Consider the following 26997-nt stretch of genomic DNA (forward strand, 5'->3'; position numbering starts at 1 on the left):
CTGATGGAAGAGAATGGAAGATAGAACATGAACTGGACGAGTGACACGGAATATACGGACAGTTGGTAATTTGTTAACCTTTTCTTTTAGGGAACCTAGCACATAATGCTACCGTAAAGCCTGAATCCATGAGATCGAGGTCTCAATAACCTCAACACCGTGCCTGTCTCGATGTGAGTCCTAATTGACACAGCCCAATCTTAATCATTCCTGAACACATTCGCAAAAGCCCAGATACATCTGGCAGCTCTCCAATCCTGCAGGTCGTCCAGGGAAATTCCCTCTATGCACCAACGACGCGCTCGAACTCAGAACCCTCTGCGACGTATCCATTCTGATACGTGACCTTGCTCTCCGCTAGCCAAGTCCACCAGATGTCGGCTACATCCATGCTCCACTTTGTCAAGTCCAGGCTCCAGTTCTGCCTGTACTTCTTGTTCTTCTCGTCGACGGGCCAGGGCCGGATTGGCATCCGTCCGTCGTCGGCGTCGAACTGGTAGAACTCCATCTGCGTGCCGATGATGAGAACGCAGTGGCCCTTCTTGATGTTAGCCTCGAAGCCGAGCGGGAGGGACATGATGTCCCCACGGCAGAGGTGAGACCTATTCAACCAGTGCTCGCGGGTTGCGAGGTCGTCAGCCATGATGCAGATATACGTGTGAGGATAGACGACCTCTTGAATTGATCCATCGCTGAATTCGACGACCTGGAAATCTCATCATCAGTGAACGTGATCAGATGTAGAAATTGACATATACGTGAAAGGCGAGGGGTTGATGACTTACCTGCTTCTTGTTGACCACGAAGCCTCCAATGTGCTCTGGCTGGACCAGATGAAACGGCGCCGTGTTTCTCTTGCCGTCTAGCTCGAAGGACCAGCCAAACTTTGCCATGACGAAGTTCTTGTCCTGGACGGAGAACCCTTGAGCTTCAGGATAGTAGTGAGAAGCCAATGCAGATGCCAGTGCTTTGCCGCGTTCCAGCTGGGTAGCCTTCGCTTCGACCGGCTCCATGTATGCTGCGAGGTAGGAGGCAAGCAACGCATGGATATTGATGAGAGGGGGAGATGGGTGATCCTCGAGAATAGGGATTCCTGGAATGAACCCATAGGTTAGAGTGTCAATATCCATCGGGAAAGGGAGGTCTTCATCAGAAGTGGAGGGGGTAATGGGGTTGAACTCCATGTTGGGTTGGTGGTTGAGACGTAGTACCGACTGGGAACGGGGTGCTTTAATGTAAAACTAGGGACGTTGTCGACTGTGAAAGATGTTTAAATCAGTCTAGGTGAAGGGCAGGTTGTTTTGATTCTGCTGGACAAGGTGAGAAAAGGCACCAGCGCGTTTAGTAAAGTGATTCTAGGTGAAGGTAAGTCGACGTATAGCCACACAGCAAGTGATTTGGGGTCACTACGCGCTGCACAACGTACGGTAAGTGAGATATTTAGCATGTGATGGAGATCTTAGTTCATACGATTAATTGCCATTTCATTATTTGCGTCCAGTTCACCACCGAGACGTACAAGTTTCGCGCTTGATTCACTCCCCATGATCATCTTTAGCTGTTTGGCTGGCTGCGGGCTCACCAGGATCCGCCAATGACTTCTTCGCTTTGTCTCTGGCCTTCTTTTTGAGCTTCTTTTCTCTGTTCCTGAGAGTACGCTTCTCCCTCTCGGCGTCTTCCTTTTCCTTTGCCAACCTATCTTCCTCAATCTCTTTCCCCGTCCTCGCCTGCAATTTCTTACGCATCGCAATCCTGGTCTTCTTGCCCTTTCGCTTTTTCTTGCGTATTTTCTCCTCGACCGTCACCAACTTCCGTGGGTGATCCATCAGTACGGTCCTCCTGATACCCTTCGCAGATATGGCTCTGACCTTCCAAGGCAAAGCGCAGCCAGGCCAAGGTATCCTCGCCATTTCCAACACCGCATCTCCATCGACCGCCGCAGTCTTCAATTGCGCTTCCCGTTCACTGTCTAACTCGTCTGCAAAGTAGTATTTCCGAGGCCGCCTGACGGTAAACCCTGCATCACCAGCTTCTGGCTCTGGTGACTTCAGTCGGATCTTCAGTTGTTGCGGCGCGCCTGAAGGACCGCCGAACAGTATCAATTCGGTTTCCTCCTGGTCACTTTGTGCACCTTCGACATTATCTTCTTGCTCGTTGGAGTCGACTGCTGCGAACGTGTAATCATTGTGGGAGCGAGAACGGAGAAGGTCTGTGAGGTCAGGGTCGGGTGAGGAGCGGGGAGACAATCTGGGTGACTGGAGCTCATCGCGACGGACGCTTTATTGGTAATTAGCAATTAAACATAGCAATTAGTGCTGGAAATAAGTTCGTACCGCTTTGCGCTGGGTATTTCAAACATTATGGTGGTGTTCAGGTGAGGACCAACAACTTAGTTGGGATAATTATTCGAATTGCGGAGGATCGGTAATGCCAAGACATATTTTCGTTCCTCAAGAACATTGAGCGCTGATAGGGCAGACACCTCTACAGCCTGGAATGGCAAACATTCACAAGAATAGGACGAGTTCCTGCAAATATAGTTTCGGTAACATTCAAGATGAACATGGTTTCACATTTGCCATACCTTAGTATCGCTTTTATAGGCTCTGTGAAGGAGTTGTTTTTTTTTTTCATTCTGAGTGCTATAATATCTCAACTGCTGATGCTCTTTATGGATTCAGATATCCCAGTCCAACTTCCTTGCTCAACCCACCTAACACTAACAGATAGAACTTTGGTATCAAGGTTGAGTTTATGAACATCCCCTAGAATGGCTTCGGCTTCGTTCACGGTGACATTCGGACCATCGAGGATGAAAACAGCCCTACGCAGTCTTTTCAGTAGTTTGAGTGTTGCGCACGCCTCGGACCATCCTGTAATAGGTCCCGTTGCTGTCGTGAATGCTATGCGCAAGTTCACAGTTCGAATAGATTGTGTTCTGCTTGGCAGAATTGTTCTAGGAAATTCTACGAAAGTTCGTAATGAGAGGAAGTCAAAGGTGTTTGTTGCATACAGGATATGCACCGCTTCCGAGTATCTATTACAATCACGAATATCAGCCTTTGCATTTGATACATACAATGTCCGCGACGTCGCACAAATAAGCCATTCACATCAACGTTATGCTGGGTGGGCAAGTGCTTACATTAATCGACATGTTCTCAACAGAGCCAACAGTCTGTTCTTCTCATTCCACCACCTTAGAAAGCTGGTGTCTAGCTCTTTCTCGCCTTTCCATATACTTTGCGGCACATTGAAGTACAGCTCGCCATTACGACCGATCCAGATCGCACATGCGGAGTGTAGTCGCTGACCGACGAGACCAACCTCTGCATTCACGTGCTTGGGCCATTTGCAAGTCGCATAGTCGAAACGCGATGCAGGTGGCGATTTCTGTGATCTCTGGCGCGAACGACTTGGGACAAGGCTGGGTATTATGTGCAAGACCCGATCGCCAAGTACATTCTGATAGATCATGTTTCTCAGCTCGGGAGGCAACTTTGTGAGCAGCAGACTGTTCTCCTGTCTGATCGTCCGCTGGGTAGTCGTTCCCGAGAGTGAGATCACCTTGCTCCACATGCTGGTAGTTTTGGGGTGCACAGTCATACTCAGGGCCCGTTTTCTGGTAGCCGGCAACGCAGCAGCGGGCGTGCATCGACTGGCATGCGAGAAATTTACTATGTCTGTCTGTTCGAGTTCTTGATTGGTCTGGAGATAATCTTTGATGTAATCAAGTGCCGCCGATGGTAGGCGTGAGGTAGCTTGCCATAATGCAATCATCGCAGTTTGAGAGGATTTTGGAAATTCAAATGGGGATCGCTGACGATTTGGCTTGATTAGTATGTTGTTAGGAATTCTGTAGCATAGAATGGATGGGGACCTGAATTCCTACGACGTGTTCAGCTGAGTCCCTACGTCAAGCAAGGCTGTGAATGAGGGGTCAGCACATGACTTGTGCAAACGAGGTCAAAGCCAAAGCATACAACACTCAGCACGCCTATTATTTATGAGAACAAAGCATTTACATACATATATAATCAAATTCTTGTTGATTGTGAACAAAAAAATCGCATTCATCGCATTCATCGCATTCATGGTAAACTTTGAAGTTGACGAATATACTTTGACTGATTATGTATGAACTCGCCGAGCAAAAGGACTACAGAAGTACGGCCAGTTCTTCGAATCCATCCAAGAGATCCGCAACATCTAGGTGCCCATATTTTCGAGCGATATTCGCGGCCGTCAGCCCAGTTCTTGGATTTTTGATTCCAATGTCGATTTCCTCTGCCTCTATCAATGCCTTTACCACCTCAAGGTGACCAAATCGGGCAGCAATGGTAAGCGCAGTATCGCCATATTTATTCATGGAGTTGATATCAACCTCTTCACAATTCTTAAGATATTTCACTCCTTCCACGAAATTCCGATACGATGCGTACAATATAGGAGTCGAATCAGTTGCATCCAACATGTTGATGTCAGTGCACTGCTCACAAAGCAGCCTCAGCATCCGGATATGCTTTTGATGAATGGCAACATAAACCGGAGGCATTTCATTTAGGGCTTTTCGATGCAAGCGAGATGGATCGACGCCTCTATCGAGAACCATTTTGACTAGGCCCAAATCTTGCTTCGCTATAGATCGAGACAAGATTGAAGGCTGATTCTCCGGAGCCCATTCATTAGGCCGAATGTCTGGATCAAGAAGAAGTAGCTCAACGACAGAACGTTTCCGGTGAGCAAATGCGTAGTATAAAGCAGTCATCCCGAAGCTGTCTACTGCATTGATGCTAGCTTTCGGTGACAACTGTAATTGTTGACATATTGCGTCGGAGCCGGTGCTAGCTGCATAGTGAAGTGGTAAGGAGCCAAATATCGCAGTTACGCCAACATCTGCACCAAGGCGTCGAAGGGCGGAGACAACCTTTTCGTAATTCTTCTGGCAGGCAATGTGCAAAGCTGTCCGCCCAATAATGTCTTTCTTGTCCCAGAATCGAGATTGGTAGAAGTGGCTTTGATACTGAAAGTTCTTGCTTTGTATCGAATCAAGCGCATCCAGGATGAATTGATCAACACCTCTATCAATGGATATGAAATCCATATCCAGCAATTGGTGTAACCAGGTTCGTTCCAGACAATCCTGAGGCAAAAGGGACGCCCTGACTTCAGGACTGAGGCTGACCTCTTCGGGCATAAACAGCGGAACTTCCGGAATCTTCTCCACAAAATCTAAACCTCGAAGCACATGGATCGTTTTAGCTTTGACTTTATCGGTAAGTCTTTCGATTGTTTCCCATTCTTGTGCGACGTGGTGATCTGCAGGTCTATAATCAATGTGTCGACAATGATGAGCCCATCGAGCAATTCTTGTCAAATACTCTGCCGCACAACTGTTTTGATCTTGTAACATTTCCAATGCGTCATCGTCAACATCGCAGATCAAACATGGCGACGCGGAGGTAGTGCTGTAGTCATCGTTGAGGAAATTGCCGACAAGGCTATGCATTACGTCTACACTTGTGTTGTTCGTCTTGGAGTCCAGAGCATTCTTCGACATAGCCAACAATACCTTTCCCAGCTCTTGAACGAATCGTTCAAAATCCTCGATCTTCGAACCGGTTTCATAGCGAGTCCGATTCAAATCGGGTTGTGAAATGTCGAAAAGAATACATGTTTCCTTCCGAATCTTGTGGAGTTGCTTCAATGCCTTGGTCATGATCTGATGAACACTCAAAAGAAATGCCCTGTGAGTATTGTCAGCAAATTACCCTGAAACAGCAGCGACAATAGCAATGACTTCATCATGGCTCCACGCCATTCATGCTTCTACAGAGGAAACCATCAACACGATCGGGAGCCAGGATAAAAACGCACCAAGTATTCAAATCTTCTTCCTCATTATCGGAATCCTGCTCTGGTGAAGCCTCAGCCTCTCTCTCGGCCCGCACGTCACCACGTCGATCGAGTAGACGTCGTCTCTTCCAGGCGGCACGCTTCCCCTCAGAACATTGAAACCCCTTTTGCGTACACCGCTCACACTTTTCGGGCCATTTTCGTGTTATAGGAAGGCACTGTACTGTTCTTAGTGCTGTGTTGCATCCATGAAGACTAAAAAGACTGAAGACATGAGGAACCTTTTGTTTGTCTCTACGACACTCCTCGCACTTAATCAAGTGCAAGCGACATCCTTTCTTAGGCATTGTTGTAGCTTATATTCACTGGAGTGACGATTTGTTCTTGTTATTCGCGTCAATAGAAGGTTGAATGGTCACAATGTAGACCCCACGTTTCGACTGTATTAATGCTGGAGCTGTAGCGGCATTTATCTCTTGAATGAATCTTCAAATATAAATAATAAGACTAGATAAGGTCTTCACTGAAGTCCCTCCATATGGGAGGGTGCGTCGAAAGTGACGGGGCTCCAAACCTAGCTGTGGCAGAATACATCTTTCAGAGTAAATTGCGATGAAGTGCGACAGAGTGCGATGAGAAGACAGACCGAATTCAGCCACAATGCACACGCCTCAGCTGTCGGTAGAAGAATGATCATCAAAGCCAACACGACCATCAAGGTCAGACCCTTGTATTATTGGCTTGAGGAATCATCGCACCTTATCGCACTTTTCCTTGCTTCTTCAGAGCCAGCTAATAGTCAAGCCAGCATCCAGGCATGGCAGCAAGAAGACCTCTATCATGTGCGCGGTGCTTATGCGGTCATCGCAATCCCTAGTGTAAGACATTGTTCATTAGCCTTGGGCACTGTACTCTCGTCTTGAATTGTAAAGGCCAGTACGGAGTATCACTGCCCTAGATACGAGTAATTTGTGATGGATCTTAGACAAACTGATTCTGTCTATTGACGGACCAACTACCCACCCATGGCCCCCGACACCCGATCCTGTTGAGCGCAGCCACCTACACATTCTCTTAGCCCAAGGGGGAAGCCGGGAATAGCCTGGGGAGGGCTCGCTCATAAGGTTTTTTGACTGACTACAGGGACATTATAGAGGGCAGAGTAACAAAACATTTTAAAAAATATTTTATAAGTCTTTGCAATATTTCTATAATATTACATAATTAATATAATATTACTAACTAGATACAAAGTCGTTTAGGTAGTGTAGTGATCGTAACAATAGTGGGTGGCCAGGACTATTTCTGGCTCCCTCCTTACATTCACCCGTCCACCACCACCACCATGCAAAAAGATAACCAACCACCACCACCACAACCCCAAAACACTCCTGGATGAGCAAAAAAATAGTAATTCCGACACCGGGAATCGAACCCGGGCCTTGCCGGCACTTGAAAATGACAGTGTAACTGACTCTCGTAATGAGAGCGGCAAATCCTAGCCACTAGACCATATCGGATGTTGTACTGAAGTTATGGAGGATTTCCCAGTAAGATTGATATATGTACTTATTTTGTTTTGGAATATCGAATATCTTTTTCAGAGCTGCTTAACTTGTAGAGCAGAAGCAAAATTCGGACTTGTGGAGAGGGGTTGTGCGGATTACGATTGCGGGTAAGCATTAGTCTCGCTTGTCACACTAGTTAGCTGAGTAGAAAAGCAAAAAAGCGGCCCTGAATTCTGGAAGAAGAGTACCCCGTTCGGTTTACGAGGAATCCAATGACTATTATATATATCAACACAACCAATTTCAAGATATAAGATGCGAATAGGATCAGGATCCTGCGTCACAAATCAGATAGTTAGTTTTGGGTCGCGGATAGGGCGACTGATTGCGGGGCTCTCCTATCGGGCGTTTGTACCAGTAAACAGGCCAATCGAAGTACATAGTTTGTCATTGGATGAGAGGCATTCTGAAGAATACCTGCAATCAAAAGGCAGGAATAATCAGATAGATTCTACGTATGAAACCCCAAAGCTCTCGCTTCTCCACCTATAACTCCTCGCTCGTACGGTTAGTTTACTAAGATATTGGAGCACGTGGTATTGAAAAGTAACAAAGAATGCAGCATCAAGATGAGCACATGTCATGAACTATGGAAGACGTTCGAATGATTCAGTGGAGAAGAAAATTTAACGAAACGCGACCTTTCCACCGGCAATTTCGTGTCACTCTTAGCTGTAAGGAGTACCGACGTTCTGGCTATACATGTAAATGTAAATACGTACAGAGGTATCTTTAGTTAAAACAGGATTTGGCTAAACAATTTTCACCATCTTTTTCAAGAGGTTATTGTGGGTACGTCGGGCTGGTCGTGACTGTTATGCCCCTACAACAGCATGTTTCAGTGTGTTCATACTTGAACGATGCATTTAGACTATCACTTGATGACTGGGAGATACACAGAGCAAACAGGTGGGTCCTTCGTGCCTATCTTCTACTCAAACATGCAACAAAAGCGATCACCTAAACACTAGAAAGTGTGCGAAGCAGCGAGATATGCGTTGGGCGTTCGAAGGGGTAACATCGAACAACCAAGTGCCGGTCCAGGGGTGTAGTGCGAGGCCGACTCACACATGGAGCGCCAATTGTGGATCGACTGTCACCTACAATTGAATGTGGAACGAGTGTTGAATGTAGAACGCGTATCGAATTGCAGTAGGAGTGTTGGCGTTCAAGACGAATGGTGACTTGCAGGAGGCAGGATGAGTGTTACAACTTACAAGGTTGGGTGGGTGGGGGAGGAAGCACATACACACGTAGGGAGCACATACATATAGGGAGGACATACACACAGAGAGCATATACTCCGTACACATATAGGTAGGGAGCACATACACATATGGGAGCAAACCCAGCACACTCGTGCAGGAACCTGACATCCGGGGATCGCTGTGCGTTCTCAGAGGAATTTGTCGATTTCTACTCCTATGTGTAAGATGCACAGACCTGACCAACCGGTCAGGCACGGGCGCTCCTCCCACTCAATGCACACCCTTGTCAGGAACGAGCACGGATGGGGCTGACAACACGAGCGTGATCAAGTGGGAATCCATACTGCAGGAAGTAGATTACAGTCCAGCGGTCCACATGGGAATCCATACTGCAGGAAGTAGATTACAGTCCAGCGGTCCACATGGGTAAGTAGTGCAAGAAGGCGATCTTGCATGTCGCTAGCGCGCCAGCATAGCTAGGCTGTGGGTGAGACTCCTCGACTGTTGCTCGCCAGCTACCTCATGTATCTTTCATTACTATGGAGTACTCCGTACAAGAATACGATTGCGTCTTTGATGAACATGGACCTTCCGACCGTATATAAGACCGCACCTCCTCCATCTCATGGCGAGATGGATACGATTGGGGCTCACACCCAGAACTTCAAAACACCCAATAGTTGGCCCCTGACCACCTTTCAAGTTATCTTTGATTTACTAGATTAATACAACCCGTAGCGGCGTCAACATGTTTTCATCTACAAGGCCGATCCTATCTCCAGCTCACAAGTCCACTATACCAACTTCGCACGTGGTACCACTCACGAAAGACGGAAATGACAACCTATCCACCACTTCCAGTGTCTTCGGGGTCGTAATTGGTGTCTTAAGCCTTGTCATTGCAGGTCTACAACTGCGCCGTATGTACCAGAGAAGACGACCGTCCGAACAAGCATTCGAATTACCTTGATGGGCATGGTGAGTCTGGCCGATCAAGTCGCATTGTTTGGTCCTAACGATGGTTCTAGAGCACGGTGTTTATGAATTACCGGAAAACCGTCTCAGTTTAGTGAAGCGTTTATTGCAACAGGGCTCAAAGACATGGCGCAGGATACATCTCATTCTGGGTTGTAGGAAAGGACATCGGGTTCCTCGAGTACACTCCTAAAATCATAGTTTTGAAGGGTGTTATGGTATCATGCAGAGGCCGAAGTGTGATCGTGGGACGTGCTTGCGGACTTTTGTGCCCCAACTATGTATTGATTTCTTCAATCTTCAAAGCTCGCATCTTCCATGTTTGGGTGATGCAATCTCTGATCCGCCCAGCCGATGTGCTCCGCGCCTTGATGACCCACAACAGTAACAGGAAAGGAAACTCCGTGTTGATGCTGTACCATCAGCACTTCTATGGCCCGTGCGATGTCTGGCAGTCCTAAGACTCGTGCATAATCCAAAGCGGAACGTCCATCTTCATTGTATAGATTGAGATTTATCCCAGGAGTATCCAAGATAATGGTGATGATCTTTAACCATTTCTCGTTACCCGTCTCGATAGAGCGATGTGGGTTGATCCGGATGGCATACATTAGGATAGTTTCTTCGATATCGTTAACCGGCCTGTTGATGTCGATATTGGGGTGCTTGCAAAAGTATCGTACTCCTTCGACGAAATTATCCTGGACTGCTGTTTCAAGGAGGTCATGGAAACCTTCATCCCAACCGTCATACACAATGGGCAGTGCTCCTAGCTTCTGCAGTTGCTGAGAATTTTGGCTGCAGACAGCAATCTGCAGACTAAAGCGCAGTCCATTGGCCTTTCCAAAGTGGAAGTCGGGCATATTTTGAACTAAGCCAGACAGAATCAGAATTTGATTGTCGTGGTTGAATTCATGCGGCGGATCCTTGTCAAAGAGCCAACATATAGAAGAGGCCATAGGTAGGAGCAAACGTTCCTCTGCGAACAATCGCTCCATCGATTGAGCTTGTTTGTGGAGAAATGCTAGCATTAAAGGTGTGAGATGAAAGTTCTCCTCTTGCTTGTTGAGACTCAGAGTCGAATTTTGCAAAAGAACCTCGCAGCAACTCTTATGTCCCATAGCAGCGGCGTAATGCAGAGGTGTAAGCCCGCAGACATCTTCTTGGTCTGGGTTGGCATTGTTATCCAATAGGATTTGAACAACTCGGAGGTTATTGCATACGATTGCGGACATTAAAGGTGTTTGTCCCAGAACATTTTGGCAATTGAGATCTCCTCGCTCGCTGATCATTTGTTCCAATCGGTGGTGCCTCTCTGTCAAGCGTGAATTAGGATAACTACTGTCGAGAATTCGATGCAACCATGAGCGGCCCAGGCAGTCAACAGGTAACTGGGCTTGCCATTCTGATGGTAACCTGGTGAATCCACATGGGAAGTAAATTGGCGACAATGCTACAGTTCCCGGGATGCCATCATGGTCGTGTTTCACTAAAAGGGTCCCCGCTGCAGAGACAACTTGCTTCTGCTGTGCCATGAAATTGTTCCATTGCACGATCGTCGTTTCTTCGATATCGGCGATCGTTCTTTTTTGGCAATAGGGCCCACCGGCGTAGTTTAACCATCGTTGACATTGGTCCCAAAATTTCGGAAACGGGGTGGCGGAATCGATTACTACTTCCTGATCCAGTGGCTCGTAGATTGGGTAGGCTAGGTGATTTATATCGCTTAGCGGATCATTCAAAAAGGTGGGGATCAAGGTGGACAGATCTACATGGTCTCTCTGATTGCCGCAGGCCTTTGGTATCTCTTGGAGCAAGCGTTTCACCAAAGAGTGAAGCTTGTCAACAAGGTCTCGGAACTCATTCTCTTCGTCCCAGATATCAAGGTAAATATGCGACACTTTGAAAGGATTTAGATAGAGTTTCTTTAATTCCTTCCTCATTTGGATCAAGTGTGTATATGCTGCACACATCATTCCGTAGATTCCGAGAAGGTTTAGTCTGACAACGAGCTTTTGCTTCAGATAACGTCTGAGAAATCAATGTAGAAGGCTTACAAGTCTTGTACTTGATCCTGATACCGGCCTCTAGGGGGCTCTAGTTCGCTGTTGCTGCCGCCTGAAGATTTTGGTGGTGACGGTGACTCGAGTCGACCCCTTTTTTTCCTTTTCCCATCCGCATGCGTATTTTCGGAGCATTCGAACTCTTTCTCGATGCATCGATTACACTTCTGAGGCCAACGACGCTCGATGGGCATACACTTTCGTAGATGAGCGAGTGCATTTTAAGTGATCAACCCCAGGGTGAAAACACGTACCTTGACTTTGTCCCTTCGACAGCGATTGCATTTTTCACGTGAAAGAGGTGGTCGTTTGCGAGTGGAACCCGTTGGTGGCGTTTGTCTGCTCGATGGCTGTGGTGGTACAGACATCTTGAGATGAACAGAGGAATTGGGTAGGAGAGAAATAAACCAAAGTACAGTACTGTATTGCGAGGCTCGGGCTGCTTTATATGCCACGGGCCGACGCATGTATAGAGCTGGAGAGAATCAAGACGCATTGTACAATAAAGGATTGGGGGATACGCAACTCTGTAATGGCGAAAGTGCGTTATTGCGAAAGTGCGATAATGCGATAACACAGGGTGACAAGTTCATGGAATGATTCGATGGTAGTAATTGGTGCGCCCCCTCACACTCACACCCTACCGGTCAGACTGTTCTGACTACCCAAAACGATGTTCATCTGCATTGCGTCTGCGTCCATGGCAAAGCCACATGCACGTTGAGTCTCATGGACGCCCAATCTCGCACCGTCGCACTCTCGCACCATCATTAACATGATTGAACTCCCCCCCAGAATGTTGTCCTTTCTCAGTTCCCTTGAATTCAGTAACGTGAATCGCACCGTCGCAACTCGATGATCCCTGTCAAAGGCTTGGAGGTTGGTGCATTCCGTACTGGTCCCGCTACAAAAATCGCACTTTTCTTACATCTGTCTTCAACCTCGCTCCTGCCAGATGTGCAAGGCTGGCCCATAACTCGATTCGTCGCATCGTCGCATCGTCGCAGCATCGCATTCTCTATCGCACTATTAGACTTGAATACTGCGAACCGCGCTACATAGTTGTAATCCTGCATCGCCTCCAATTTATTTACTTCTAAGAGAGCCATGGCTTCCCATAGATTTCTTTTCCACACACCTGTTCCCCTTCCTTCTGGATACCATTCTTTCACCGTACTTGCCTTGCACTTTTTCTTATTGACTTGGTTCATCCTTTTCACATATCATCTACCCAAATGATGCCTTTCACGACTGACAAATACCATGGCGTAGTCAACTCTTTGACATCATCTTCGGCACAACCTGCCGCCGCCGCCGCGTCCCTTCCTACGGCCACCGTCACTAAGAACTTGACAACAAACAATGGTTCCAGCCAGGCCATAACCTTTGGTGTCTTAGGCACCTGCATTGGGGTTGTTAGCATCGTGTTAGCTGCTCTCACGCTACGCTTCATGTATCAGACTATGAAAAGAAAGAGGTCCGATTTGGAGAGGTACTTCACCCACAATCTCTTCTCCTACCCTCTCTTCTCCTACCCCGATGGTCACTAACATCCAACAGTATACATCCAAACGTAACACCATCCACATTGGAGTCGAACATACCCGTGGCAACCGCCAATGAGGGCAGTTCTCAGTCTACACCTCGCAGTCAGGAACTCACTGACAATGTTGAGTTGAGCCGGGTTGAGACTGAATGAGCGAGATAGTATGACAATGAACCAATCATCAAAGCCGTCGCGATGATCAGAACAATGAAAGAGTGTGTTTATGGGATCGCGAAATCGAACACCATGGGATTTGCAGTAACCATAATGGAAAGAAGGACTGTAGACAATTAGCGTATCTCATAAAAATGGTATGCGGCATATCAGAAGTCCTCGGCGGCACCATGTACCCGCCTGCAAATGTATCTATAACTTGTGAACTTGCGAAAGTGTAACAGTGCGATTGACTTCCTGGGGAAGAGGCTTTGATGCACTGCCCCGTTCGCCCTTCATGTCCCCCTTTGTAAGCCACGTCCATGCATTAATCAATCGATCTTCAATCCCGAGCCTCCAGCAGATCATCAATTCTTTTCTGGCATGGTCGCACTGTCGCTCACAATGTGTTCAGTGCAAGGATGTGTCCGACGATCAGGGCACCCAGAAGACACATCATGCTACAGGCCGGTCGAGAGTGCCAGAATCTGATTCCTGCCCATAGCGACGCACAAGCTACAGAGTTGCGCGGGCTTTGGGGCTGTTGACGACATCTTTCGTACACCAACATAATTTAATTTGATACTCTGTAAAGAGCGCACAGAGCTTGCAGACGGATGGCTGAATGTGTTTACTCTCTCTTCTGTACAAAAGGTTTTCCCTATCCAGGTGTGTAGACTTTCGATCGGGCTTTTCAATTAGGAGTGCATAGTTGTGAACACAGAAGAAGACTGTCGTGATGATTGCAAAAGTACAAGTAAGAAGTCGTTCTTGGAGCTAAACGTCGCTTGGAGCCGATCTGTACCTTGTATTGTAGACTAATTGAAGTAGCGTAGCGTGTGTAGGCACTCGTAATACAGTATTTTCCGTCCATCTATTGAACTTCTTTTATGTGCTACTTGCCATTCACTGCTGGTTTAGAACATTTCACTAGTGAGGATTCAAAGCCCTGAAATAGATAGTGTCACTTCAACTGTAGCATTGACGATCTACCATCCTTGGTTGTATTGACCGTGTTCATCGTTAGCGTCCGTATTTAACGACATGTGATTGGCTAATCTAATCAAGTCTCTTCAATAGCCAATCAGCCATTTGGAGCAATACGGGTGGAACTACACAATTTTGCGTATTATCTTTACGGCGTTTCGATCAAATGGATAATTTCTACCTCCTTAGACGATTAAGAATGCATGCTACTTAGTGGAGCTAGGTAAACCCAGATCTATGGACGGCCGTGTCTAGGAATAAGGGACTTTAATGCTATATAACTGTTCATGATCCCCAGCTAGGAACTCTCATTGCTCCTTCGCTGCTCATATTGTTCCTTGACTTTAGATTGTTTTCACCAATCTTGAACAACTTGCTCACAATTTTGCTTCCCCTCATCTACGGCGTATTCCTATTGAGCCTTTGCTGTGTCCCCGATGGCGTCCGTCTGCAACCCCAATTGGCAAACTGCTACATTTTCATTTTACCGATATGTTCCCTCGGTCGCAGCTGCAGTGATCTTCTGCTTGCTGTTCTTGAGTTCGACTATTGTGCATCTCTGGCAGATGTACCGAACAAAGGCCTGGTTCCTGGGGGCTCTGTGTGGTGGCTGTTTCGGTAAGGAGCTCACACCCAACTACTAGGCTGTACACTTGCTTCAGTGCCTACAGATCAATAACCTAGCTCACATGGTGACATCACAGCTGAATTCATCGGATACGCTGCTCGAACAGCATCGGCCCGACAAGAGCCAGGCTGCTGGAGAATGATGCCATACATCATCCAGAGCGTGTTCATCTTGCTTGCTCCTGCGCTGTTCTCTGCCTCGGTTTATGTCCTTCTTGGCCGAATCGTAAAGCTCACGGATGGGGACTCTCATGTTATCATCAAAAGAAGGGTCATCACCAAGACGTTCCTGGCGGGAGATCTATTCTGCCTTTTCATGCAATGTGCAGGTAAGTTGTCTCCATAGGCGGTGCTCTCTGTCGGGTGCTAACTACCGCAGCTGGAGGACTTATGGGGGGATCCCGTGCGGTTCCTAAGCTGGCCAAGATTGGAAATGGGATCATTATTGCAAGTCTCATTCTACAGCTTGTCTGGTTCGCTTTCTTTGTCGTGGTAGCCCTTATGTTCCATCGATCCATGAAACTCATGCCGACAAGGGCAGCGAGTCGTTCCGAAATACGATGGCTGAGCTATCTCTGGACGCTCTACATCTTTAGCTTCTTCGTCATGGTTCGCTCGCTGTTCCGCGCAATCGAGTTCATCGAAGGAAGTGACGGGGTTCTGCAGACGACAGAGGTGTATTTCTATATCATGGACTCGCTTCTCATGTTTCTGGCTGTGACTTACCTACACTGGAAGCATCCAGGCGAGATCGCTGCACTTCTTCGCAGCGAGGAACCCGAGTGCACGAATGGCTTGAAGCTCCTAGTGAAGCCGGCGGGCATGTCGTGGAGACAGTTCAGGCCATAGATTTGGCGTAGATCTAGGTAGCGGTAGGGGGGCATTGCTGGGCTACACAACGGCTCGCATCCTCACGTTTTTTATGGTGCCGTAATTATTGAGATGAATAGCTGGTTAGGGGAAGAAGCCGAAGGTGCGGAAGAACCAGCACGAATCGTGATGTAAGGAGACGGTACCTAGATTTATTTAAAATCCTAAAAATATCGAATTATTGAGATCTCCGTTTCCATCTCTTACGCTAGATTACTGTCGCCGCCTATTGGGAATCGCCTCGCACGTGGCATGGTTATGCCATAAAATAGTGGTTAACGACAAGTACGGAGAACTAGTTTAGCTACGCAGGCACGCAGGTACTTAAAGTAGTACCATGCCCAGTAGGCGGCCACGCACTAAATTACTGAATGCACCTACACGATCTCCAGACGGACGGGGTTTTAACGGCATTTCCCCATTTTCTTGCGTCGCACTCCGTTGATATCGCTACGAGCCGTCCAGATGCCCGCAAACCCTAACATGCAATTAAGGCGTTCGCACAAGAAGTCGCGCAAGGGGTGTAAAGGTATGCATTCACTCATCCAGCCCACAGTTTTACCCGTGACCAAGAGAAGCTCACAACTGACATGGCTGGAAGAGTGCAAGCAACGCCATACCAAGTGTGACGAGACCCGCCCTTCCTGTGTCAATTGCACCGCAACCAATCGACGATGTTCTTATCTTGACCTCGAGCCACATCACCACTGGCTGAGAAGCGACCCAGCGCACTCGCCAGGTCAGGCTTCCACCGTCTCCTCAAATGCTACCACACTTTGCGGCACTGTAAAGCCTACGTGGTTTGTCGCCGACAGTGATGTTGCCGCTGTTGACAGTCATGTACCGGCTGTCCCCTCGCCGGATCCTCTTGAGCCAGGCCTCTTCAACCTAAGCCACATGGTACTTCTGCACCACTTAGAGAACGAAGTTCTGCGATTGCATCCTGGCCTATTCATGGTTGATCCTATAAATGCCAGACAGTGTTACGAATCGATATTCAGCGCTGCCATATCAGCGCCCTATCTGCTGGACGAGCTGCTGGCGCTGTCGGCTACCCACCTCGGCACTCTTCAACATGGCATCCACAAAGACCAGTACTTTCGACAAGCATCAGAGCTTCAGACACGCGCTTTGACGCGCTTTAACACCGAGGCTCCTCAGGTAAATGAGGAAAACTGCCTGGCCATGTTCATCTTCTCCTCAGCGCTCGGCTTGCACACCCTGGTGGACACAGTGGCGACACATCGAGACTTTACTGACCTGCTCGACAAATTCACTCATTACCTCCGCATTCACCATGGTGTTCACGTTATCACTCAGCAGAGCTGGCATATCCTTCGTCAGACGGATCTAAGGCACATCGTCCGCCATATAGAGGAGCAAGGGGACCTGGCGCAGCAGCGGCTTCAAGGTACAGAAAACGAATGTGACCCTTTAGCTAGCCTTCTCGAGCGCTCATCTTCGAGGCTTGGACTAGGCCCGCACAAAGCATGCTGTGAGGCTGTTGAGATTCTTCGCTGGGTTTTCAGCACTCATCGTTCTCTCCCCACACCGTATCCAACCCATATCGTGTTGTCCTGGCCAATCCGGATCTCTTCCGAATTCATTGAATTATTAGAGGAACGTCAACCAGTGTCCTTGGTAATCCTGGCCTATTGGGCTATGCTACTCTGGGAAGAACGCAATTTCTGGGTCTTCGGTGATGCTGGCCGGATCCTTATAGAACATCTCTCCAGGCATCTAGGCTCTCATTGGGACGAGTGGATGGTGCACCCAAGAGCTGTCTTAGACAATCCGTAATAATAGTCCGTTATCAAGTTGTCATATGGCATTGATGAAATAATCGTGGGATGGCCAACCCTCAACGTAATCTACAAGGAGTATGAATGCTGCTCGACCTTTCGGCTCTTTACAACTGGGATTTCCTTCCGATGGCCTGAACACTGAACCTGCCAACTTGGATTTTTGATAGTTGGTGGTCAAACATTTCAATCCAAGGCAATTCCCTGGATCAGCTTGTCCCTAGCACTTCTGTCCTACACTGGTACTCACTTTGGTAGGCATGTAGTTGCGGCGAACCAACCAAAGACCTAACTTAAGCATGGCTGCTAGCGAAGACGGCATTACAGTCTATACTGGCCAGCTATACGCTATACTGCAGTTCAGCAAGAAACGTTCCGTCCGGATGAGCTAATGAGAATCATAAATTCAATGGTAGCTGTCATACGGATCCAGCTCTCAGCCAGATAGGAACTCTCGCGTCAAGGCACATACAGAGAGAGGCATCGAGATTCCATACCACAGGCCCTCCTGATTCAGGATTTCCTTGATCTGATTTGGATGGAAGACACATTAAAAGACTGCGAATTCAGCTCAGAACAGTGAGGTATGAACTAGAGCTACTCGGATACTTGTGATCGAAGCTTCTCTCTGTAGTTACTAAGGGTAGATTGGTGGGATTCCTTTTTCATCTTTAGTCGACCTTCGAATATGATCCATGCCCTTTTATGAGAAACATCCTCAAAGACAAACCTACGCGCTTGAAGAGGGTGATGCAGCAAAGGTCTGCGATAGAGTTTGGTAAGATGATTATCGAACATGTTTTCGGTCCTTTCCCCTGAACAGGATTTTATTACTACACATTCATGAGCCTCCTATCTAGATTCCATGAGTTGTTTCACGATTTGGGAAGCACATCGTTTGCCAGGTTGCGTAATGCTTTCACCTACACGCACCGTATTCACTGGGTGCGCTACTACGTATTTAGCGGTGCATGATTCGTCCGTTATATACGAATCGCTGCCGGGCCGCGCTAGTTAATACGCCCGCCCCAGCTTAAGCCTACTCGTACTATTATGAAACGGTCATAATTGGGAAGAGAAAAAGGATTCCTAGACGCTATTAGGAGTAGTATCAGCTCCGCGTTCGAAGAATTGGCATCATTAAGGTGATTCTTAGACTCGTTCAAGTTACAGAAGGTCTAAGAAATCCTCACCTTTACACTAACTCTTCCAACTACATAGACGACTGCTACTCCTGACAGAGCCTAGAAATCTTTCTTGTATCTTATGTTATACGGTTCGATACGCTCACAGGCTTCATACTCGGACCATTTGTTGCGCTGCTAGGATGACAATGTTTAGATATACGGCAGAGATTTACTTAGAGCCTGTCTGGCTTTATAAGGAGCTGCCATGTTGACAGGTATAAAAGTATTCCAAGAGACTGTCGCAGAAGCTATCTGTTCAGGCGCAAATAACATTCTCATTTTCCAGTCTTTAAGCCAATGTTTATTTGCTCAATTCCTGCTCTTCCAGAGATGGCTCTCAACTGCACGGCTGCAGCCATCCCACATCCCTCGGTCTTTGGCGTTGAGGTTCTCAGCGTTCAGGCCAATCTAGTCACCAATCTCACCGAGAGCATACCCCCTGGCTTCTATTCAAATCATGGCCGCGTCTCAATCAAGAGTCTTGACTTCTGCAATGTCACTGTAACTTACACTCACCCTGGCCGCAACGACAACATCAACGTTCAGGTATGGATGCCTGCCGATGGGACCTGGAATGAACGACTGCAAACACAGGGTGGTGCTGGATATCAAGCTGGTCTACACTATGCGGGTCTTCAGGCCATGAAGGCAGCCATGGGAGAAGGCTACGCCACCGCTGGTACCGATGCTGGATTGGGTTCTGAGGCTACTCCGATCAACTGGGGTCTTGTTAGTCCTGGGAACGTCAATCTCAATCTTTTGGAGAACTTAGGATCGACGTCGCTTAATGAGACTGCCGTCATCAGCAAGAGTGTCATTCAAAGCTTCTACGGCCAGTCTCCCAAGTTTTCATATTTTAATGGTTGCTCTCAGGGTGGTCGTCAAGGCCATCTGATTGCCCAGAGGTATCCCGATGCCTACGATGGTATCGCTGCAAGCGCCCCGGCCATCAACTGGAATAGGTTCTTTGTTTCTGGACTATATCCACTGTTCCTTATGGACTCCTTGAACTACGCGCCACCATCCTGCGAGATTTCCGCCTTCACGGCAGCCGCTATTTCCGCCTGCGACGGCAATGACGGAGTGCTAGATGGTATCATCTCTGATCCTGAAAATTGTACATTTGACCCGACGTCACTTGTTGGCACAGTCATTGACAACTGTACCGACTTTGGCACTCCCCTTACCATAAGCGCCAAAGCGGCCGCCATTGTTGGAGGAGCTGTAAGTCATCCTACTCGTTTCTGTAATACGGCCACTAACTTCATCGATACCACAGTGGGGTGGAGCAAAGCGAGCTGATGGCTCCCAAATTTGGTTTGGCATAAACAAGGATGCGACGCTCGTGGGTTCTGATAGCGACGGCGCCGTCATTCCCACAACTTGCTCTAATGGCACTTGCATACGCCGCAAGAACGCCCTGTATGAGTCCTGGGTTGGATCATTTCTTTACAAGGATATGACAGGTGTCTTCGCGAACGTCTCCCAAGCCGAGTTCGATCGCATCGCCCAGGAATCGTTCCAGCAATACGCTTCCTTCCTAGAGACCGCTGACCCCGACCTCTCCGCCTTCCGCGACCGGGGTGGCAAGATGATTGGGTATCATGGCATGGTAAGTCCTTCTTTTGGAAAAAGCCACTTGCCTGCTTTTTGAAATAGCATAGTCCTGAAAACCCATGCTTTAGATCGATGCTGTCATTCCAACTCGCGGATCCCAAAAGTATTATGACGACGTACTTGCACATGATCCCAATGCGGCCGACTACTACCGCATGTTCCTCGCTCCAGGCATTGCTCACTGCTTCACTGGCCCGGGCGCCTTCCCCGACACAACCTTCGATGCCTTGGTCAGGTGGGTTGAAGAGGGAGTCGCCCCTACGACCCTCGCCGCGACGAGCGTGGGAACTGACCCCATCATCAAGCGGCACCTGTGCGCGTATCCTGAAAAGGAGACATACGACGGGGTTGGTAATGTCACCCGGGGCGAAGGTTTCTCATGTAGTTAGCGGCGTTGGTGGATTAGCAATGACGCGGTTCGTGGTGTATTCTGGATAAAATTGTAGTATAGTCTAGTTTAGACTGGGTGGCATCTCTATTGTTTTTAACTTACTGTTGCCCTTCCATAGGTTGAAATCATTTTCCGCCCTTGGATTTGAATGTAAACCAGTGAACTGACATTTGTTGCTTTACGCTCTATATAGGGTAGAGTATCGAAGGTAACCATATTGTGCCCGAAGAGAACAAAAGATCTCGAACATAAAAGACCTAGCTATATTCCCCACTTTCGTAGCTTGCAAGTACCTGTTTTCCTACCAAGAATAGATGTACGGACCTGTAGAATATGCTGAAAAAGTTGAAAAGACTAGAAACTATGGAAGAAGGATTGTCGTGATATTTCATTGTAGTAAAGAGTTTTATACGAATATTCTGAGTCGCTGGGATAATAGAGAGCACCGAGATGAAGACGAAGGAGAGTATTGTAAATGAAAACAAGAAAGTGAGCAAACAGGGCTGAAAAGAGATAGAAGCCATAGCATTCATTAGTATTGCGATTGGCTCATTCGATGTTACTTTGCTCTATTGCGTGCGTAAATGCATTAGTCTCGGAATTTATAGATGGATTTTATAATCGCTACCTTAAGGCCTTCGCTGTCTCGGGAGTTTCTCATCATCTTGCTCCATACCGAACACTCTGATTGAAGTCCCGTTCGTCCCCTCGTCGATCACGATTCGACCTCCTCCTAACCCTGAATTACGTAGGGATAGAGTACCATGTCCAGTAAGATGATGATATGTGGTTGGTGTTCTCCGGTTGCTGCTAGCAACCTCGGCATGATTAGATCGCTTGATATTATCGTCACCGAACGTTCGAGCCCTTGTGGAGGACGTTGGTGGCTCTTCATATGGTGTATATGGTTCGCCGAAAGGTGTATCACTTTCGCATTCATCCTCTGGTTCATCACTCTCCAATTCCTCATCCTCCGATTCTTCATCCCAACTCGATTCCGCTTGCAAATCGCCCGGTCTTAGAGTGATGGAAAAGCGAGAGGGTTCGGAATCCTCTGGCAATGATCGATTTACAGCGGACCTCTGCGCAAGCCTTCTTTTGGGTCTTATGTCAAGTGTCGTCGTTCCAGGAGACGGTGGCATGGGAGCGCTATCCGATCCGAACGACTGTCCCCTCGGCAGGGATGACCTGGTAATGCCACTCTTCAATCTGGGAGACGGCGCCTCGAGCAGTAGTGGTCTAGATTTTCGTGCATTGTCCCCTGGTGAGTCTGTTCCAGTCGCGGGCTTCGTGTATACGAAAGGAGGAGATTGCCCAATACTTCCCCGTCGTCTAAGAGGGAGCGGTGGCGTGGGAACTGCCTGTTTGTTGAAGGATTCAAGACGTCTATCGGCCATACCTGGGTGTACCGAATTTGGAGATTGCACTCCAAAATAGGGAGGCGCCGCAGCCATGACACCGTACGGAGTGGAAATTGGTGGAAGTGGTCTTTGAATGAGTAATTGGGAGATGCATCTGTCGCACAGATACTCTTCATCGTCGGAGAGAATGGACGCCAAGACTATGCAATTGACATGCTGCCATAGTTTGCAATGGCTGCATCTTCTCGAGCGACGACGAGCTTCTATTCACGTTAGTACTGGATTGACGTGTCGAGAACAACTATTCAGAACATACTAGGTACCATGGTTGAATCACAACAAGTGTATTCTTTGGACTGGGTGCTGTCTGTTGAGGCCTGGCGCAAATTTTGGGGCCGGGCGGAGGTAGTTCTGTTAGATTTTACTATCTTTAGATTGCGGCGATCCCCATTTGAAGGTTTTGGATCCAGATTTCCAGATTCATCCGAGCAGTCCTTACAGAAAAAGTGAGTTGGGCTCTGCTTTCGTATGTGGGTCGTGATGAAGGATGCTGTTGGCCTCTGAGTTGGGTCAAATGACAGCATTTTGTAGATTACACTCCATAGACGGGTCACTGTAGTACGTGATCCAACATTTTTACGGGAATGACGTTCTTCTAGGGTCTCGAACAAGCATTGGATAGCCTCCCCCACTGCACTATACGGCTGATCGCAGTGAGGAAGCGTTGCGCGGGCGTCGAGAACGGCAAGCATCTCCAGAAACACGCAACCTAGTGAGAATACGTCGGATTTGGAGTTTCGAGGTTCCCAATCTACCACCTCAGGTGCACAGTACTTTCGAGTGAATGTGTCTGGGCGTCCGGTAGTGGTGCTTCTCCCATCGGGCAGACTGTAGTCAAAGGAATAGCCGAAATCGGTGTAGATCATCGTTCCTCGATGAATGAGAATGTTCCGAGGCTTGATATCTTTATGTCGGATCTTTTGTTGGTGCATGAAAGCCAGACCGGCAGCGAGACATCCGAAAGACTTTCGCACCAGACGTCTTTCGGTCGTGCCCTTTCTAGCTATCTGCCCCACCGCGAAATCGTTCAGAAACGATTCGAGATCTCCTCCGTCCGCCACCGGGCTCAGAATCAATCCGACTTCCTTCTTCGCAACGTAGGTCGCAAAGACACGTATAATATGGCGATGATTCTTCAGTCGACGAATGATTTTGATTTCGTTGTCGAATATTGCCTTTCTCTGATCACGAGTCCTGTGTATGCGGAATAACTTGCGGGCGAAGACACGGCCTGTGTATATGTCCTCTACCATCTCCACGTTGGCGCTGTGCCCATGCCCGAGATTTCTGACCAATCTGTATGGTAACTTTTCATCTTCCTCGACATATACATCTTGCCCCTCCCGAATGTCCAGCACCTTCGAAGCCATTGCGAGACTAACACGGGAGAATGAACGAGAGACTGAGCCGGAATCGGAGCGCTACCGATGCAGACGAGGAACGACGTAAGGACAGTGAGGCGAAAGCCGCCTGATCCTATGGGATCAATTCTCGAAACTCGGTCGATGAGCTACTGCAGAGTATCTGATGGGTCAGCCGCTATCGTGCTATAGCAAGTATGGCTGTATGCCACGGCTATTGGTACCTTGCATCCGTACCGCTCTGCTGGTCAAGTCAACACTGAGGAGTGGTCACTGCAGAATCATAACACTGGTGACAAGAGGCATTCGTCGAGGGACGTCCGAGTGGGACGACTGGTAGTCAGAGGTAGAAGACATTGTCAAGGGGTGATAGCCAGCGCATAACGAGGCTGAGAATCGTGCATGGGGTCTGCATATTCCTGTGATTGGTTGCAGTTGCTGAACATGGCGCATGAATGGGTCGACGTGAGCATGTAATATGACAAGTGAATATTTTGACAATTAATGTTACAGCGCTCAGAAGTGGAGAGCTTTACTCCTTATCTACCATGTGCTGTTGTCTCCCTCTTCAATGGTCAGGGTCAATGTCAGTTGTCAGGGTAGATGGCATCGCATTCTAGGAGTTGAAGGAACGTGAATAGAGGACGTTAAATAGTCCAGATGAATGCAGACCTGAGGGCAATGGCATGGAAGGACTGTTCATGTAGAATGAAGAAACTATGGGGTCTAGTACTTGACGGAATTGAAGGATATGAGTTTATGTACGGAGTTTGTACGAGGCAGGTGGGTGGTCGTGGGTTGCTTGTCCATACCCCGCTCCGAAAGCTTGTCCAAAGCGGGTCTAGTGTGTATTACCAGCACCAACTGAAGGGTTATTGACTGCTGCCAGTAACGGAGACACTCGTTGCTTTCCAAGCGCGATGGCTTCCTAGTTGCTCGTAACTTCCACGCATGCATTTCTCATCTCGCGCGTTTAGTTCACGCCGAGTCCCGCGTTCCTGACAGATAGTGCTAACTACCTAGATAGAGATAGACAAAAGACATGGAGACGCTATGAACGGACGAACTGGCCGCTGACAGAAATAACCGGGGCGGGTACGCGGGGCTAGCGTGACGTCGACGATTGCTAAGCATCAATTTAAGGGTCTCACAGTGCTCTCCTCTGTGCAGACTGTACTGGAGACTACGGCGGGGGATTGCTTGCACTGCAGAGAGAGAGAGAGAGCAAGCACTTCATAAAGCCCCCCTCTTGTGTCATTTTAAAGCTTCTCCCCATGTCGTTGTTGCGTCTTTTCCCCCGCCTACAGCTCCAGCACACTTCACGAACCACACCACGTATCATCACACCCTTTCTGAGCTCCCCTTTCCATACTACTCCCTTCCGTCTACAGAACGATTCCGACATGTCCGGCGAACGACCTACAGGCCTCAAGGCTAACAAGGGCATCGAGCTCCTTACCTGGGGTACACCCAATGGCGTCAAAGCTTCTATCATCTTGGAGGAGCTGAAGGAGGCATACGGAAAGGTGAACCGGACAACTTGATGAGTGATTGCGCATGGCACTGACGAGAGCTTAGGACTACACATGGCAGGGAATCAACATTAGTCAGAACATCCAGAAGGAACCCTGGTTCACCAAGCTTGGTCCAAACGGTCGCATTCCGGTCATCGTAGACCACGACCAGGGCGGCTTCGCCGTGCAGGAGGGCCTTGGTGAGTTACCGTTCGAAATGATGGCAATGATAATTATGCAGCTAATCAGTGTTAGCCATCCTCACCTACCTCACCCGCCACTACGACCCCGACCATAAATTTAGCTTCAGCGATCCATTGGACGCATCACGCGCGGAACAATGGATGGCCTGGCAGCACGGCGGTCTTGGGTAGGGCTATTCGGAGCAATTGGAAGTTGAAGAACAACGACTAACTGTGGACAGTCCCATGCAAGGCCAAGCCAACCACTTCAACGTTTGTTCTACTCCACCGCACCGAAAGGATCATTGAGGCTGACAAGGAGCACAGAGATTTGCGCCAGAGCGCATCGCGTACGGCATGCAACGATACACGGGCGAGACCGAGCGCTTGGTGGGCATCCTGGATAACCACCTCAAAGACACCGATTACTTGGTCGGAAACAAGTACAGCATTGCGGACATTGCCTCTTTTGGCTGGGTGAATGCTTTGAGGTTCTCTGGTGTTGAGATTAGCGATTTCCCCAATGTGGAGGCGTGGTGGAAGCGCATCTCGGAACGCCCGGCGGTGCAGAAGGGACTGGCAGTTCCGGCGAAGGGACCGTTCGGGAACGACGCGTACCTGCAGCGGCTCAAGGACGACAAGGAGTTCGCAGACAAGGAACAGACGTTGAAGGATCAGGTCGCTGCAGCAAAGAAGCAGTATGGGTACAAGTATTCTTCTCCATAGAGGGAGCCTTGATTCGGCATTTCGGATCTCGTGTTACGCGGATTGTGGAGCGAACCAGCCAGACCAAGAGTACATGACCTAAAAGAATGAAAAACGTTGAAGTTCGAAAATAGATGTCCATCGCATGAAATGTCCGAGTGTCGATGGCGGTTCCAACTCGCGCGTCTACTGGGTACGAAGCCCCGCATTCCACCAAGACTTAGACAGAAGGAGATTGCACGCGGTCTATGTCGACCACAAGACGAAGTCCTAGGCAGTCGATGGACGGCTATGTTCCGTGTTTGCGCCCATGACCATAGTAAGAGGATAGGAAAGGATGAAACGCGACAAAAATAATGGTGACCGTGTTTGAGGCCGAAGAGCTGTAGGCCAATGAGGCCTCTGACACGATAGACGGCGCCAATGACGAGTGCCAAGGAGATGGAATGATTGGAGAGAAATGACTCCTACACGCGCCAATCGTCCATTCCGCCCAATCAGGTCATCCGTCCATTCTGTCCAATCATCGTGGGACATCCCTCACTCTCTCTGTGTGTATGTCGTTACACCCAACAAGTCATTGACCCCATACAGTACGCTGATACACTTCAGACTCATCTATGAATATGAATCACCATCCATCTATCGGAGTGCTAATATAAGAGGCATTGAATATCCCTCTTTCTTCTCTTTCATTCAATCATTCACAGTAGTCCTTCACCTCACCCAACTACCCTTTTCCTCTTCCTTTTCTCGTTTCCCTCTCTTTCTTTCCCATCGGCTTTGACAGTCGACGTTTCTTTTACTTCCATTTTGCCAACATTCTTCATCGTCAAACGTTCAACTCGTAAATTCTTGCTATCCCTTCGTGCAAGCCACCTTTGTCATTTATTGGTTCACTCTTCCTCGACCTCTCCCCCCACCCCTGCTTGTAGATCACTTCTTCTTTTACGATACAAGCAAG

General features: G+C 48.3%; 14 protein-coding genes and 1 non-coding gene across 15 annotated transcripts; 6 read left to right on the plus strand and 9 right to left on the minus strand.

The window, feature by feature from the left end:
- Positions 1-113: 113 nt before the first annotated feature.
- On the minus strand, positions 114-1184 carry BU24DRAFT_450253 (uncharacterized protein; the record flags this gene model as incomplete). Its single annotated transcript, XM_033531013.1, has 2 exons — positions 114-706; positions 786-1184. 2 exons carry the CDS (start codon positions 1182-1184, stop codon positions 284-286), a joined length of 822 nt encoding a protein of 273 aa, XP_033383897.1. The 3' UTR covers positions 114-283.
- Positions 1185-1452: 268 nt separating this feature from the next.
- BU24DRAFT_491791 (uncharacterized protein) lies at positions 1453-2380 on the minus strand. The gene is made up of 2 exons (XM_033533843.1): positions 2334-2380; positions 1453-2277 (listed from the first exon to the last, which is right to left on the minus strand). The coding sequence occupies exons 1-2, from the start codon at positions 2357-2359 to the stop codon at positions 1536-1538; spliced, it is 768 nt and encodes a 255-aa protein (XP_033383898.1). The 5' UTR covers positions 2360-2380; the 3' UTR covers positions 1453-1535.
- Positions 2381-2584: 204 nt separating this feature from the next.
- On the minus strand, positions 2585-3912 carry BU24DRAFT_421861 (uncharacterized protein). Its single transcript, XM_033527829.1, has 2 exons — positions 3146-3912; positions 2585-3037 (listed from the first exon to the last, which is right to left on the minus strand). Exons 1-2 carry the CDS (start codon positions 3778-3780, stop codon positions 2653-2655), a joined length of 1020 nt encoding a protein of 339 aa, XP_033383899.1. The 5' UTR covers positions 3781-3912; the 3' UTR covers positions 2585-2652.
- Positions 3913-4159: 247 nt separating this feature from the next.
- BU24DRAFT_450256 (ankyrin) lies at positions 4160-6551 on the minus strand (the record flags this gene model as incomplete). Its single annotated transcript, XM_033531014.1, has 3 exons — positions 6138-6551; positions 5878-6074; positions 4160-5747 (listed from the first exon to the last, which is right to left on the minus strand). The coding sequence occupies exons 1-3, from the start codon at positions 6201-6203 to the stop codon at positions 4160-4162; spliced, it is 1851 nt and encodes a 616-aa protein (XP_033383900.1). The 5' UTR covers positions 6204-6551.
- Positions 6552-7270: 719 nt separating this feature from the next.
- On the minus strand, positions 7271-7376 carry BU24DRAFT_t46. Its single transcript has one exon. It is a non-coding gene; the product is annotated as a tRNA-Glu (tRNA).
- Positions 7377-9009: 1633 nt separating this feature from the next.
- Positions 9010-9912, plus strand: BU24DRAFT_421862 (uncharacterized protein). The gene is made up of 2 exons (XM_033527830.1): positions 9010-9610; positions 9661-9912. Exon 1 carries the CDS (start codon positions 9381-9383, stop codon positions 9600-9602), a length of 222 nt encoding a protein of 73 aa, XP_033383901.1. The 5' UTR covers positions 9010-9380; the 3' UTR covers positions 9603-9610; positions 9661-9912.
- On the minus strand, positions 9901-11550 carry BU24DRAFT_491793 (ankyrin; the record flags this gene model as incomplete). The annotated part of the gene is made up of 1 exon (XM_033533844.1): positions 9901-11550. One exon carries the CDS (start codon positions 11548-11550, stop codon positions 9901-9903), a length of 1650 nt encoding a protein of 549 aa, XP_033383902.1.
- A 22-nt stretch (positions 11551-11572) lies between these two features.
- BU24DRAFT_180575 (uncharacterized protein) lies at positions 11573-12183 on the minus strand. The gene is made up of 2 exons (XM_033521612.1): positions 11925-12183; positions 11573-11867 (listed from the first exon to the last, which is right to left on the minus strand). The coding sequence occupies exons 1-2, from the start codon at positions 12135-12137 to the stop codon at positions 11661-11663; spliced, it is 420 nt and encodes a 139-aa protein (XP_033383903.1). The 5' UTR covers positions 12138-12183; the 3' UTR covers positions 11573-11660.
- Positions 12184-12908: 725 nt separating this feature from the next.
- BU24DRAFT_491794 (uncharacterized protein) lies at positions 12909-13442 on the plus strand (the record flags this gene model as incomplete). Its single annotated transcript, XM_033533845.1, has 2 exons — positions 12909-13162; positions 13231-13442. 2 exons carry the CDS (start codon positions 12909-12911, stop codon positions 13367-13369), a joined length of 393 nt encoding a protein of 130 aa, XP_033383904.1. The 3' UTR covers positions 13370-13442.
- Positions 13443-14793: 1351 nt separating this feature from the next.
- Positions 14794-15832, plus strand: BU24DRAFT_480323 (RTA1-domain-containing protein; the record flags this gene model as incomplete). Its single annotated transcript, XM_033533122.1, has 3 exons — positions 14794-14974; positions 15061-15312; positions 15363-15832. 3 exons carry the CDS (start codon positions 14794-14796, stop codon positions 15830-15832), a joined length of 903 nt encoding a protein of 300 aa, XP_033383905.1.
- Positions 15833-16229: 397 nt separating this feature from the next.
- On the plus strand, positions 16230-17953 carry BU24DRAFT_180581 (uncharacterized protein). The gene is made up of 2 exons (XM_033521613.1): positions 16230-16382; positions 16455-17953. Exons 1-2 carry the CDS (start codon positions 16319-16321, stop codon positions 17651-17653), a joined length of 1263 nt encoding a protein of 420 aa, XP_033383906.1. The 5' UTR covers positions 16230-16318; the 3' UTR covers positions 17654-17953.
- Positions 17954-19172: 1219 nt separating this feature from the next.
- Positions 19173-20848, plus strand: BU24DRAFT_347201 (putative feruloyl esterase; the record flags this gene model as incomplete). The annotated part of the gene is made up of 3 exons (XM_033523516.1): positions 19173-20066; positions 20122-20454; positions 20528-20848. The coding sequence occupies 3 exons, from the start codon at positions 19173-19175 to the stop codon at positions 20846-20848; spliced, it is 1548 nt and encodes a 515-aa protein (XP_033383907.1).
- A 1501-nt stretch (positions 20849-22349) lies between these two features.
- On the minus strand, positions 22350-23727 carry BU24DRAFT_180686 (kinase-like protein). Its single transcript, XM_033521616.1, has 2 exons — positions 22535-23727; positions 22350-22474 (listed from the first exon to the last, which is right to left on the minus strand). The coding sequence occupies exons 1-2, from the start codon at positions 23639-23641 to the stop codon at positions 22412-22414; spliced, it is 1170 nt and encodes a 389-aa protein (XP_033383908.1). The 5' UTR covers positions 23642-23727; the 3' UTR covers positions 22350-22411.
- A 1308-nt stretch (positions 23728-25035) lies between these two features.
- On the plus strand, positions 25036-26054 carry BU24DRAFT_461811 (glutathione S-transferase II; the record flags this gene model as incomplete). Its single annotated transcript, XM_033531929.1, has 5 exons — positions 25036-25158; positions 25211-25346; positions 25402-25516; positions 25571-25601; positions 25656-26054. 5 exons carry the CDS (start codon positions 25036-25038, stop codon positions 26052-26054), a joined length of 804 nt encoding a protein of 267 aa, XP_033383909.1.
- Positions 26055-26178: 124 nt separating this feature from the next.
- Positions 26179-26632, minus strand: BU24DRAFT_180606 (uncharacterized protein). Its single transcript, XM_033521615.1, has one exon. It carries the CDS (start codon positions 26568-26570, stop codon positions 26304-26306), a length of 267 nt encoding a protein of 88 aa, XP_033383910.1. The 5' UTR covers positions 26571-26632; the 3' UTR covers positions 26179-26303.
- Positions 26633-26997: the final 365 nt, after the last annotated feature.

The sequence above is a fragment of the Aaosphaeria arxii genome (genome assembly GCF_010015735.1).
Source record: "Aaosphaeria arxii CBS 175.79 unplaced genomic scaffold BU24scaffold_4, whole genome shotgun sequence".
In the NCBI taxonomy this organism is placed as follows: Eukaryota; Fungi; Ascomycota; class Dothideomycetes; order Pleosporales; genus Aaosphaeria; species Aaosphaeria arxii.